General features: G+C 47.5%; 2 protein-coding genes and 1 long non-coding RNA gene across 4 annotated transcripts; all 3 read left to right on the forward strand.

Moving 5' to 3' along the window:
- Positions 1-814: 814 nt before the first annotated feature.
- Positions 815-9,542, forward strand: LOC146058084 (uncharacterized). Its single transcript, XM_083170075.1, has 9 exons — positions 815-866; positions 950-1,079; positions 1,164-1,293; positions 1,413-1,482; positions 8,481-8,609; positions 8,693-8,822; positions 8,904-9,032; positions 9,117-9,242; positions 9,327-9,542. The coding sequence occupies exons 6-9, from the start codon at positions 8,730-8,732 to the stop codon at positions 9,540-9,542; spliced, it is 564 nt and encodes a 187-aa protein (XP_083026201.1). The 5' UTR covers positions 815-866; positions 950-1,079; positions 1,164-1,293; positions 1,413-1,482; positions 8,481-8,609; positions 8,693-8,729.
- Positions 9,326-10,433, forward strand: LOC146026437 (uncharacterized). Of its 2 annotated transcripts, none has more exons than XM_083157115.1 (5): positions 9,326-9,455; positions 9,539-9,668; positions 9,750-9,878; positions 9,962-10,091; positions 10,386-10,433. In XM_083157115.1, exons 2-5 carry the CDS (start codon positions 9,576-9,578, stop codon positions 10,424-10,426), a joined length of 393 nt encoding a protein of 130 aa, XP_083013241.1. In that variant the 5' UTR covers positions 9,326-9,455; positions 9,539-9,575; the 3' UTR covers positions 10,427-10,433. The 2 variants fall into 2 exon arrangements, with proteins under 2 accessions (XP_083013241.1, XP_083013232.1); XM_083157106.1 differs by lacking the exon at positions 10,386-10,433 and adding an exon at positions 10,173-10,288.
- Positions 10,434-10,691: 258 nt separating this feature from the next.
- On the forward strand, positions 10,692-11,139 carry LOC146026443 (uncharacterized). Its single transcript, XR_014454449.1, has 3 exons — positions 10,692-10,727; positions 10,812-10,924; positions 11,018-11,139. It is a non-coding gene; the product is annotated as an uncharacterized LOC146026443 (long non-coding RNA).
- The last annotated feature ends 2,414 nt before the right edge of the window (positions 11,140-13,553 follow it).

Raw genomic sequence — 13,553 nt, forward strand, 5'->3', positions numbered from 1 at the left:
ATTTTTCTACTTGTGAGTATTATATTTCCCTCTAAATAAATTCATATTTTTATATATGTCAATTTCCAAACTCATCTTTTGATTGTTTTATGTTTTGCAGAGTTAAGATGGCGTGTTGGTTATCGTTATATTTGTTATCGGTTATTTGTTGGTTCGTTTGATGGTGTGTTCCCCAAAGTGATGCTGTCACAGGACTGGATGCAGAGGACAGGATGCACTTATCTGGTGAGTGGCACAGCACTTGGGGCAGGTGGGATGGAAATGGGACCCTGTTTAAAGTTTATTAACACCTTATTTTTTTCTTCTAGCTAATCACCTGCTTGGAACATCTGTTACCTCTGCAGAATGATGCTGAGAGCCCCTTGGTACAGATGTGGTGTGTTCCCCAAAGTGATGCTGTCACAGGACTGGATGCAGAAGACAGGATGCACTTATCTGGTGAGTGGCACAGCACTTGGGGCAGGTGGGATGGAAATGGGACCCTGTTTAAAGTTTATTAACACCTTATTTTTTTTCTTCTAGCTAATCACCTGCTTCGAACATCAGTTACCTCTGGAGAATGATGCTGAGAGCCCCTTGGTACAGATGTGGTGTGTTCCCCAAAGTGATGCTGTCACAGGACTGGATGCAGAGGACAGGATGCACTTATCTGGTGAGTGGCACAGCACTTGGGCAAGGTGGGATGGAAATGGGACCCTGTTTAAAGTTTATTAACACCTTATTTTTTTTCTTCTAGCTAATCACCTGCTTCGAACATCAGTTACCTCTGGAGAATGATGCTGAGAGCCCCTTGGTACAGATGTGGTGTGTTCCCCAAAGTGATGCTGTCACAGGACTGGATGCAGAGGACAGGATGCACTTATCTGGTGAGTGGCACAGCACTTGGGCAAGGTGGGATGGAAATGGGACCCTGTTTAAAGTTTATTAACACCTTCTTTTTTTCTTCTAGCTAATCACCTGCTTGGAACATCTGTTACCTCTGCAGAATGATGCTGAGAGCCCCTTGGTACAGATGTGGTGTGTTCCCCAAAGTGATGCTGTCACAGGACTGGATGCAGAAGACAGGATGCACTTATCTGGTGAGTGGCACAGCACTTGGGGCAGGTGGGATGGAAATGGGACCCTGTTTAAAGTTTATTAACACCTTATTTTTTTTCTTCTAGCTAATCACCTGCTTCGAACATCAGTTACCTCTGGAGAATGATGCTGAGAGCCCCTTGGTACAGATGTGGTGTGTTCCCCAAAGTGATGCTGTCACAGGACTGGATGCAGAGGACAGGATGCACTTATCTGGTGAGTGGCACAGCACTTGGGCAAGGTGGGATGGAAATGGGACCCTGTTTAAAGTTTATTTTTTTTGTATATTCTGTTTTTATTGAAATTAACAGAAAGTTAACAATGTATTCATGCAGTATAAGAATACGGTTATTTCTCCTTCTCGACGCAGCGAGAAGACAAAGTAACATCAGTTTACAGTCATGAGTAAGTAAAGGGTTTGCAAACTCTTCCAATGGTTGCTAAATAGACACTGTAAACCTGAGACATCGAAAGAGGGAAAGGGAGGCTAGAAAAGAAAGTGCATGAGAGAGCTGCTTCCATGCTATAGTTCTTTCTGTTGGTAACTTATATAACAGGAAAAGAGGGGTGGGAAGAGAAGCAGGGGGGGGAACGGAGAAAAAAAAAAGGGGGGGGGATCTGACCTCTCCCGGGTGACCCAAAATGGTTACTTATAGGTATTAATAATATTAGTGAGTCTCTACTAAGCTAGCTGCTGGAATGCGTGATCTTTATAATCTTGTGTTGTTTTATAGTCCAGCCATGGAAGCCAGGTGGCCGCAAATTCAGTGTGTTTATCAACTGCAGATAAGAGAATGTCCTCCATGGACATGTAGTATTCGATTCTACTAAACCAAGATCTCCGTGTAGGGGGGATTGTAGATTTCCATAAGATTGGTACGCATGCTCTCGCCGCGTTGCTTAAGTGCTTAAGCAATGATGTTTTATATGAGGAGATCGGGATAGTAGAAAGGTTTAGTAACCAGAAGGCTGGACTGCTAGGGAGGGGTGTGTGTAGAATTTTTTGCGATGTCTCGACGACATCCGTCCAGAAGCCCTTGACAAGCGGGCAGTCCCACCATATGTGGATGAAGGTGCCTGTGGCCTGCCTACATCTCCAGCAAATATCAGAGATGCTTGGGTTCATCTTATGTAATAGAGATGGGTGTCTGTACCAGCGCATTATGATTTTATATTGCGTTTCTCTAATTTGAATGCAGGTTGAGCTAGTGTGAGCTTTCAAAAAGATGCTTTCCCACTCTCTATCGGAGATGGTGAGACCTAGATCCCGATCCCAAGCCCGTGTGAATGATGTCGGTATGTTGGTATTTGAGTTGTGGAGAAGTTTATATAATAATGAAATTGTGTGGATAGGGTTACTCGCAGCAACGCATAGCCTTTCAAATGCGGTTAATTCTCTAGTGGAGGGGGGTAGTCTGGAGCCTGTTTGCAAGTAGTGCCGAACTTGGAGGTATTTCCAAAAGTCTTTGGTTGGGACCTCCCATTTAGTTTGGATCTCTGAGAATGAACGGATGCCTGAGTTACTCACCATCTGACCCACCCTAAACAGTCCCTCCAAAGCCCATTGAGAGAAGTCAGAAATGTTTAACCCTGGTTGGAATTCCGGGTTGTAGATGAAAGAAGTCAGTGGGCCGAATTCTGAGGAGATGAGAGGCTTTCTCCTTAAAGATTTCCAGATTGTAAGTGTGGTTGGAATAGTTGGGTGGGAAGGCGGGGGTCTGTTCAGTTTAGGGAGCCATGGGAAGATCTCAGGGTACTGTTGAACACATATTCCCTCGAGCTCTACCCACTGTTTGGAGGTCCTGCTTCTCGTCCAGTCTAGGACTCTATTTAAATGGATAGCATAGTAGTAGTCTTTAATATCTGGTAGTTTGAAGCCGCCTGTCTGGGTGTTTCTCGACAGTACTTCACGTTTTATTCTTGGTGTTTTACGCAGCCAAATAAATTGCTGCGTTAGTTTTTTTATGGTTCTAAACCACTCTTCCGGGATTGAGATGGGTAGTGTTTGAAGGACATAAAGCAGTTTTGGAAGGGAGTTCATTTTGATGATGTTCATTCTACCTAACCATGATAATTGTTTATTTTGCCAGTTATTATAATCTAAACGGAGGGATTTGAGAAGAGGGTGATAGTTCAGTGCATACAGTCGGGCGAGGTCACTGGGTAGTTTGATCCCCAGGTAGGTGATATGAGATTGCTGCCATGTAAGGGGAAATGAGGTTCTTAATTGAGAGATTGCTGCCGGGGGGACAGATATATTGAGGATACTTGACTTGGACATATTGATCTTAAAATTAGATAGGGTGCTAAAGCGGTCTAACTCTTTTATAAAGTGGGGGAGTGAGGATTCTGGATGTGTGACTATTGCTAGTAGGTCATCCGCGAACAGTGCTAGCTTGTACTCTTCCTCTCCGATCCGCACCCCGGTGATATGGTTATTTGATCTTACTGCTCTGGCTAGTCCTTCCATACATAGGACAAAAATTAATGGGGACAAGGGGCACCCCTGTCTTGTGCCATTGCTGATAGGGAAGGGATCGGAGAGGAATCCATTTGTCCTGACTCTCGCCACTGGTCGGTGGTATAAGGCTAAAATTCTCTGTAGTGTTAGTGGACCCAGGCCGACATGCTCCAGCACAGACCTCATAAAACCCCAACTCACCCTGTCAAAGGCCTTCTCCGCATCCGTGGAGACCAGAACGGTTGGGATTCGGTGCTGGGAGGCCAGGTGAATCAGGTTGAGCACTTTAGTAGTGTTATCCTTCGCTTCTCTGCCAGGGACGAAGCCTACTTGGTCGTTGTGAATCAGTGATGGTAAAAATTTATTTAGCCTGTTAGCCATCAATTTGGCGAATAGCTTAATGTCGACGTTAAGGAGGGAGATAGGCCTGTAACTGGAGCATATCGAAGGGTCCTTCCCTGGCTTAGGGATGATGGTTATATGTGCCTCTAGTGATTGCTCGGAAAAGTGCGTGTCTGCAGAGATGGCGTTAAAAGCCTGAAGCAGGTTGGGGAGCAGAATGGGTTTGAAGGTTTTGTAATATGAGGCAGTAAGACCGTCCGGGCCTGGGCTTTTACCTAATGGTAAGGCTGATATGGCCAGTTCCAATTCTAGTTGGGAGAATGGTGCGTCTAGCGTGTCACTATCAGAGGGAGATATTTTAGGGAAAGCCACGGAGGATAGATAGTCCTTAGCTTGAAGCGTCTCGTGAAGATGTTCTGTCGGTGTAGGGGAGTTACGTAAATTATATAGTGATGAGTAGTACTTCCTAAAGCAAGCCGCTATCTCTGGGGTTTTAAAGCAATGGGCGCCTGAATCCTTTTTAATCATATTAATAAAAGATGCTGCTCTTTGGGCTTTGGTCGCTTGTGCGAGGAGGCGGCCCGGCTTATTCCCCCATTGGTAGTATTTGCCCTTGCGTTTGCGTAGTTGGAATTTAGTTCGTTCGGAGAGGAGATTATTCAGATCTGAGCGAGCCTCTGTAAGTTTAATCATAGTATCAGGTCTGCCGCTAGTTTTATGCGAGGTTTCAAGTTGTTGGATAGTGTTTAAGAGGGTAGCAATCCTAGCTGCTTTCTGTTTTTTAATTAGTGTACCTAGTTGGATTAGTCTGCCCCTAACAACACATTTGTGTGCCTCCCAGAGGGTTACAGCTGAGACATCCTCTGTGTCATTAAGTTCAAAGTACTCTGTCAATGCTTTCTTAATTTCGGAACTGCAGTAATTATCCTGCAGTAGTGATTCATTCAGCCTCCAAGTCCATTGGCCCGGAGTATGCTGTGGGATTTCTAGGGTCATGGAGATTGGGGCATGGTCTGACCATGTGATGGAGCCTACCGATGCATCAAGTAAAGAGGGGAGGTGTCTATGGCTAAGAAGTAGATAATCAATGCGGGAGTATGTTTGGTGTGGGTGGGAATAAAATGAATAATCTCTGCCTGTTGGATTGAGTGTGCGCCATGAGTCAGCTAGTTGGAGCTCGTGTAAGATTTTCTTGATTTTCCGATACTTGCTGAGGGGGGATCGATGTGAGCCAGTGGATGTGTCCATAGCCGGGTCCACAGACCAATTAAAGTCGCCCCCAACAACTATCGTGCCCTCAAAGAAGGAGTCTAATCTAGCAAGCTGCGATTGAAAGAAAGTGCACTGATCCTGATTGGGGGCATAAACCACAACTAGTGTATAGGGTATTGTAGCTATTTTACATTTAAGGAGGAGGATTCTCCCCGGGACCAGTCTCTGGACGGAGACGTCGGACAGTTGAAGGCGTTTGGAGAGCAGGATCGCCACTCCTTTGGATTTACTATTCGGGGTGTTACAGTAGTAAGCGTGAGGGTAGCGGGGGCTAGAAATAGATGGGTGGTGAGAGGATGTACTAAAATGCGTTTCTTGGATTAGTGCAATATCTGCCCTCTCTGCCCACAAGGTTCTAAGCAAGCTGGTTCGTTTTTCCGGAGTGTTTAGGCCCCTGGCGTTTATGGAAAGGATTTTTAATTTACCTGTCGCAGCCATGTAGTACCATGAGGGGTAAGTTAGCATGTCCAGGGTCCCAGGGGGGGTCAGGTGGGGGGGTGGGAGGGGGGAAGGTGGGGATGGAATAGAAAGGAGGAAAATATGAGAACATAAACAACATCAACAATAACAATGAAAAAATTCCCGCTGTGGGACTACTGGTCGCTTGTGGCGCCAGTGACCCAGGTGACATTTATGTCTAGTGCGGGTGAAGGGGGGTGAGGGAGTCACCAAACTGCAACTATTGAGATTTCTATATAAACATTAGAAAAGTAAGACACAGACTAGAGTCTAGGCTATGGGGCAATTTGGGCTATGACATATGTATTCTAAGAAAAAGAAAAACCATTAAATATCTGTTTACCTACTATCTAGGGAGAAACGTTAATTAGCACAACAATAAGGTCTAACAGAGCCCTTTTGCCTAAACTTGTGGTTCCTAGATAGGAAATCTGGTATAACACATGTGGGTCATAGAAGTGAACTACTGTAAGGGTGTGTTATATTCACCAGTCCATGTCCCAGATTTGGAAATGAGGCCGGTCTCCTCCCGGTTCGGTCCATGAGTGTTCAGGTGTGGTCATCGGCGGGTGGCGGAGAGCGTTGACCCTGGTTTTTCTTGGTGTGGCGTACTTCTTGCCAGGGTGGCTCCTGCGTCGGTCGTCTTAGGGGGGGCAATTCTGGGTGCGGAAACTCCCAGCTGGTGATGTCAAGGTTCGGGAGACCCAGTGACTTGCAGAATGCAGGGAGATCTGAGAAGGAGGACAGGGAATGGATCTTTCCTGCAAGGGTCACCTGAAGGTTGAAGGGGAAGCCCCATTTGTACTTCAGTTGGCGTTTTCGAAGTTCTGTAGTGAGGGGTCTCAGCGCCTTCCTTTGTTGAAGAGTATGCCATGATAGGTCTTGGTATATTTCAATTGCGGTGCCGTTGAAGTCCACTCCGTCTAGTTGGCGTAATTTGCGCACGATGGTCTCTTTCTGCGCGTAGTAGTGCATGCGGCAGATCACGTCTCGCGGTCGATCTGCTGGGGAGCCTCTCGGTCTCAGTGCCCGATGTGCCCTGTCTAGAAGAATTTTCTCAGATGGGTCGTTTCCCAAAATTTCATTGAAAACTTTGGTTAGGGCATCTGGCAGTAGTTCTTGTGATACATCTTCGGGGAGGCCTCTTATGCGGAGGTTATTCCTTCTTCCTCTGTTGTCCTGATCCGTCAGGTGCATATGGAGGGAGCGGATTTCTTTGGCCTGGAGGGAAACAGTTTCCGAGAGAGCGTTGCAGAACGTGTATAGTTCATCTTGGCAAGCTTCTACTGAGGTAGTACGATGCGAGAGTTGTGATAGGTCCTGCCTGACGGAATCCAACTCTTTACGGATAGTTTCTTGAATATCTTGTTTGGTTGGGAGTGTCCTCATATAAGATAAGGCATCTCTGATTTCGGCTAGATCTGTAGCCATTTGTGAAGCTTGGGTGTCTGGGGGTAGGGCAGAAGATATTGGGGTAGATGAGTCGTCTGTGTGCATGGATGAGGTAGGATGGTTGCCTGTAGATAGGATCTCATCCCGGGTTGGGACATACTTTCAGAAGGAGGAGGTGAACTTCTTTTCTTTTTTGGTGCGACCTTTTTGCCTTTGACCATAATAAACTAGAGTATAAAGGAGAAAGGGCTCATGCGGGTATGGAGGAGTGTCGAGCTCTAATCTGCATCGGAGTGCTTCGTTGCAGCTATCGGGGACTCCCCATGGCCTGGCGTCAGCAAGGCATTCTTGACTTAGGACCAGTCAACCCGGTGTCAGCCTCCCATCGTTGTTCCGTCCACCCAGATTTTACTTTGAGTCTGAGGTCAGCGTACAGTAGTTGTCTGGGTTCTTTTGGATTGTGAATGAGGAAGGGTGCCTGTTTCACCCCTGCGCAGGTGTGGGCACAGGGTGTCAGGTGTTTGTAGCTTTGGCAGAGATATATGCTGCTATTGAGTGAGCCAGCAGGGGGAGCTCCAGTGTCAGCAACCACTGGTCTTTTACATAGATTGAGATAGCACAGGTAGGAATGTGCTTTGCAGGTTTTGTTAAGCTTTTATCACAGTAGGTGGTTCAGAAGGGGCCAGACCCTAGCTAGATAGCAGGGGCCACAGGTGGTCTTGTAAGAGAGCAAGAGTGTGGTGTAGGATGCAGGGGCTGAGTCTCCTGTTGCTGTGATCTCAGGCTCCTTGTAACAGTGTAAGGGCCTTCCAATATGGCCGCCGCTGCAGGCCGTGTCCCTGTGGTGCTGGCGTACCCCTCAAGCCCCGGGTCCCCAGAGACCTACCAGTGCTGTCTTGTGGGGGCGAGGGCTCTCCCCACTCCCCCCGCTCCCCTCCGGTATAGCCTGTGGGGCCGTGCGGATGCAGAGAAGCCGGTTTCCAGAGGACGCCACAACCAAGATGGCGGCCGCGGCGTCTGTATGCAGGGGGAATCGCTTGTCCCCGCTCGGTTTCTGTGCCACTCACGTTGTGCGGAGGTGCTCCTGGAGGTAGGGGCACACTGCCCGGACGTCTGGGTGCAGTGTGCTGTGCAGCAGGGAGCCTCCGGTGGCCGCCGTCCGCGATGTCCGGGTCCCGGAGCTCAGAAGCCGGGTGCCGGAGCCTACTCCAGTCCGCGGCTTTTGGATAAGTGAAGGCCTCAGGCTGGAGGTTGGGAATACTCCCTCCTTAGGCTTCGCGGGACCCTCGAGTTAGATGTAAGGGTGCCTGCAAGGTGTGGGGAGCCTGTGGTGGGTATATGCTGGGCAGAAAAATGTAGTTTAAGGGGTTTTATGCTGTGTAGGTGATGGGAGCTCGTGTAAAGCGTGTCCAGCTCCTTTCACAGCCAGGCCACGCCCCGTTTAAAGTTTATTAACACCTTCTTTTTTTTCTTCTAGCTAATCACCTGCTTCGAACATCAGTTACCTCTGGAGAATGATGCTGAGAGGCCGAGTACCAGATGTGGTGTGTTCCCCAAAGTGATGCTGTCACAGGACTGGATGCAGAGGACAGGATGCACTTATCTGGTGAGTGGCACAGCACTTGGGCAAGGTGGGATGGAAATGGGACCCTGTTTAAAGTTTATTAACACCTTCTTTTTTTCTTCTAGCTAATCACCTGCTTGGAACATCTGTTACCTCTGCAGAATGATGCTGAGAGCCCCTTGGTACAGATGTGGTGTGTTCCCCAAAGTGATGCTGTCACAGGACTGGATGCAGAAGACAGGATGCACTTATCTGGTGAGTGGCACAGCACTTGGGGCAGGTGGGATGGAAATGGGACCCTGTTTAAAGTTTATTAACACCTTTTTTTTCTTCTAGCTAATCACCTGCTTGGAACATCAGTTACCTCTGGAGAATGATGCTGAGAGGCCGAGTACCAGATGTGGTGTGTTCCCCAAAGTGATGCTGTCACAGGACTGGATGCAGAGGACAGGATGCACTTATCTGGTGAGTGGCACAGCACTTGGGCAAGGTGGGATGGAAATGGGACCCTGTTTAAAGTTTATTAACACCTTATTTTTTTTCTTCTAGCTAATCACCTGCTTCGAACATCAGTTACCTCTGGAGAATGCTGAGAGGCCGAGTACCAGATGTGGTGTGTTCCCCAAAGTGATGCTGTCACAGGACTGGATGCAGAGGACAGGATGCACTTATCTGGTGAGTGGCACAGCACTTGGGCAAGGTGGGATGGAAATGGGACCCTGTTTAAAGTTTATTAACACCTTCTTTTTTTTCTTCTAGCTAATCACCTGCTTGGAACATCAGTTACCTCTGGAGAATGATGCTGAGAGGCCGAGTACCAGATGTGGTGTGTTCCCCAAAGTGATGCTGTCACAGGACTGGATGCAGAGGACAGGATGCACTTATCTGGTGAGTGGCACAGCACTTGGGCAAGGTGGGATGGAAATGGGACCCTGTTTAAAGTTTATTAACACCTTCTTTTTTTCTTCTAGCTAATCACCTGCTTGGAACATCTGTTACCTCTGCAGAATGATGCTGAGAGCCCCTTGGTACAGATGTGGTGTGTTCCCCAAAGTGATGCTGTCACAGGACTGGATGCAGAAGACAGGATGCACTTATCTGGTGAGTGGCACAGCACTTGGGGCAGGTGGGATGGAAATGGGACCCTGTTTAAAGTTTATTAACACCTTTTTTTTCTTCTAGCTAATCACCTGCTTGGAACATCAGTTACCTCTGGAGAATGATGCTGAGAGGCCGAGTACCAGATGTGGTGTGTTCCCCAAAGTGATGCTGTCACAGGACTGGATGCAGAGGACAGGATGCACTTATCTGGTGAGTGGCACAGCACTTGGGCAAGGTGGGATGGAAATGGGACCCTGTTTAAAGTTTATTAACACCTTCTTTTTTTCTTCTAGCTAATCACCTGCTTGGAACATCTGTTACCTCTGCAGAATGATGCTGAGAGCCCCTTGGTACAGATGTGGTGTGTTCCCCAAAGTGATGCTGTCACAGGACTGGATGCAGAAGACAGGATGCACTTATCTGGTGAGTGGCACAGCACTTGGGGCAGGTGGGATGGAAATGGGACCCTGTTTAAAGTTTATTAACACCTTTTTTTTCTTCTAGCTAATCACCTGCTTGGAACATCAGTTACCTCTGGAGAATGATGCTGAGAGGCCGAGTACCAGATGTGGTGTGTTCCCCAAAGTGATGCTGTCACAGGACTGGATGCAGAGGACAGGATGCACTTATCTGGTGAGTGGCACAGCACTTGGGCAAGGTGGGATGGAAATGGGACCCTGTTTAAAGTTTATTAACACCTTATTTTTTTTCTTCTAGCTAATCACCTGCTTCGAACATCAGTTACCTCTGGAGAATGATGCTGAGAGGCCGAGTACCAGATGTGGTGTGTTCCCCAAAGTGATGCTGTCACAGGACTGGATGCAGAGGACAGGATGCACTTATCTGGTGAGTGGCACAGCACTTGGGCAAGGTGGGATGGAAATGGGACCCTGTTTAAAGTTTATTAACACCTTATTTTTTTTCTTCTAGCTAATCACCTGCTTCGAACATCAGTTACCTCTGGAGAATGATGCTGAGAGGCCGAGTACCAGATGTGGTGTGTTCCCCAAAGTGATGCTGTCACAGGACTGGATGCAGAGGACAGGATGCACTTATCTGGTGAGTGGCACAGCACTTGGGGCAGGTGGGATGGAAATGGGACCCTGTTTAAAGTTTATTAACACCTTCTTTTTTTTCTTCTAGCTAATCACCTGCTTGGAACATCAGTTACCTCTAGGGAATGATGCTGATGCCCCTTGGTCCAGATGTCGTGTTTGCCAAAGGCATGCTGGTACAGGACTTGATCCACTTACACGGTAAGGGTTACAACATTTATATAACATGTCATTTCTAATTGTAATTAAACATAGCTTCTAACCGAATTTTCTTTTTTTTTACTTGTATTGCAGGAACACATTTCTCAGGGACTTACACTTGCCCTGGATCACTGGACACACTAATTTATGAAAGAAAGAATAATTGCTTTTGAGAATCAAATTTTATTGAATGTATGTTACAAAAAGTGTTTGGCATAAATAAAATTTATGACATGTTTAATATAAAGCTGGTGTTCAGATTTGTCTTCTTCTTTGGATATTTGTTGTACTTACCTATGGAAAGAAAAAACATTATTATTTTAGTTATGGTAATGACTTCACAAAAGTGCAGTTGTGCTAGCACGTAGGCCAGGCGCATTAAGTGAACGCCATGGCCTAAGCGCTAACACAAGTGCAAGGCTGGGTGTGGGCATGGAGGTTGTGTCTTTTTGCTGTGCAGTTGTGCTAGCACGTAGGCCAGGCGCATTAAGTGAACGCCATGGCCTAAGCGCTAACACAAGTGCAAGGCTGGGTGTGGGCAAGGAGGTTGTGTCTTTTTGCTGTGCAGTTGTGCTAGCACGTAGGCCAGGCGCATTAAGTGAACGCCATGGCCTAAGCGCTAACACAAGTGCAAGGCTGGGTGTGGGCATGGAGGTTGTGTCTTTTTGCTGTGCAGTTGTGCTAGCACGTAGGCCAGGCGCATTAAGTGAACGCCATGGCCTAAGCGCTAACACAAGTGCAAGGCTGGGTGTGGGCATGGAGGTTGTGTCTTTTTGCTGTGCAGTTGTGCTAGCACGTAGGCCAGGCGCATTAAGTGAACGCCATGGCCTAAGCGCTAACACAAGTGCAAGGCTGGGTGTGGGCAAGGAGGTTGTGTCTTTTTGCTGTGCAGTTGTGCTAGCACGTAGGCCAGGCGCATTAAGTGAACGCCATGGCCTAAGCGCTAACACAAGTGCAAGGCTGGGTGTGGGCAAGGAGGTTGTGTCTTTTTGCTGTGCAGTTGTGCTAGCACGTAGGCCAGGCGCATTAAGTGAACGCCATGGCCTAAGCGCTAACACAAGTGCAAGGCTGGGTGTGGGCAAGGAGGTTGTGTCTTTTTGCTGTGCTAGCACGTAGGCCAGGCGCATTAAGTGAACGCCATGGCCTAAGCGCTAACACAAGTGCAAGGCTGGGTGTGGGCATGGAGGTTGTGTTACTCACCAATATTGAAACAAACACCAATCTCTTCTTCACTTCATCGTTTATGACATCAAGATTTCACCTTTATAAACTGTAGAAACAAAAAAAGTACAAAATGGTGATTCCACTTGAAAGGAATTTTAAAATTTCAAAAAAACAAGTACATTTGTTTAAAAAAATAAAAATGTGGGATCAGATTGCTCACTTTTGGCCCATTATTACATCCACCAATGAAAAGGAGCTTTCATCATTTCCCAACAATTAACAATGCATGCACGCGCATGCATTGCATAACTGTTACGCCCAACTCCTTTGAGAACACTGCTGCAAATGGGAGGTACAGGGGTTAAATAAAAACATCAAAATAACAAGGTGAAATAAAACACATAGGTATTCAAAGCTGCAGCGAGCGGCTGACTTGGGGGTAAAACAACAAGGATTGCATAAAACCAGCGATCCTTGAAGTTTAACCCCTGTGCCGGCAACTCACTCAAAACAACGTGGAAATCCTTGCCGTCACAGGACATCAAGAATTTCCTGAAACAGCGAGACCCGCGGCAAGTGCAGTGATATCGCTGTATTTAGCCGTGAGTCGCGCTGGTTCAAGAGCCGAATAAGCCGGTTTCCCTTTGGCAAAAAAATGCACCGAGGGGAAACTGGCGTATGAGAGGCCCGCGTTGAATACTGTCCGGGTGAGTGGGGACAGCGAGCAGGAAGCTGGTCGCTGACACCACTCACCCAGACCGTTGAATACCTGAAATGACAAATAAAATGGAAATATACAACCGTGTTCACATGGCCTGGTCCTCATCTTCGTCTTCTTCGTCTTCTTCCTCCTGTGCTGTTGCTGTACTGCTTGAGGCTGTTGCTGAAGATGGCCGTCTTGCAGGTGCAGTCATCTGATGGGTGGGTCTTTGTGGAGGTGGATGGCGGTGGAGTCCTGGGTAACCTTGGTAGGACTGAGACATTCCATGCCATGTGGGCGGTTGCACAGGCTGATGTTGCTGTGCTGTTGAAGGGTCCGATCTTCTTGGGCCAGCTCTTTCCTGTTCGTTTCTGGTCCGCAAGCATTCAGCAATAAGCATGCAGCTTGCCGCAATTTGGGTTTGGCAAGCGGAGATGTTTTGCATTGTCTCCCGTTGACACGCCGTATTGTCAACCAATTTGCACATGCCTGTTGCCAAGACGGAAATGCTTTGTTGAAGACCCTTGATATCTTCTTGACGCCTGCGTTCAGATTCCAACCAGTCTTCGTGGCGTCTTCTCTCAATTTCTGCCCAGTCCTCCTGTCGGCGTTTTTCGATGTCGGCCATTGATGTTGCCAGTGTCCCAAGGTGTCTCTCCATGGCGAGCATCCGTTGTTCCATCATCACCCGGTACTGGTTTTGGCTGTCTTCAATCTCTGCAGCCAATTGCCTAACTCTCTGTACCCGTGATGGTGTCTGGTGTT

This window comes from Crinia signifera, chromosome 1 (assembly GCF_055691185.1).
Source record: "Crinia signifera chromosome 1, ASM5569118v1, whole genome shotgun sequence".
NCBI classification, from domain to species: domain Eukaryota; kingdom Metazoa; phylum Chordata; class Amphibia; order Anura; family Myobatrachidae; genus Crinia; species Crinia signifera.

Bases quoted from the DNA above. Each gene is read 5' to 3' on its own strand.
- LOC146058084 (XM_083170075.1), top strand. From the start codon at position 8,730: ATGATGCTGAGAGCCCCTTGGTACAGATGTGGTGTGTTCCCCAAAGTG. The intron at 8,823-8,903 runs GTGAGTGGCACA...TTTTTCTTCTAG, and splicing joins AGACAGGATGCACTTATCTG to CTAATCACCTGCTTGGAACA. The intron at 9,033-9,116 runs GTGAGTGGCACA...TTTTTCTTCTAG, and splicing joins GGACAGGATGCACTTATCTG to CTAATCACCTGCTTCGAACA.
- LOC146026437 (XM_083157115.1), top strand. From the start codon at position 9,576: ATGATGCTGAGAGCCCCTTGGTACAGATGTGGTGTGTTCCCCAAAGTG. The intron at 9,879-9,961 runs GTGAGTGGCACA...TTTTTCTTCTAG, and splicing joins GGACAGGATGCACTTATCTG to CTAATCACCTGCTTGGAACA. The intron at 10,092-10,385 runs GTGAGTGGCACA...TTTTTCTTCTAG, and splicing joins AGACAGGATGCACTTATCTG to CTAATCACCTGCTTCGAACA.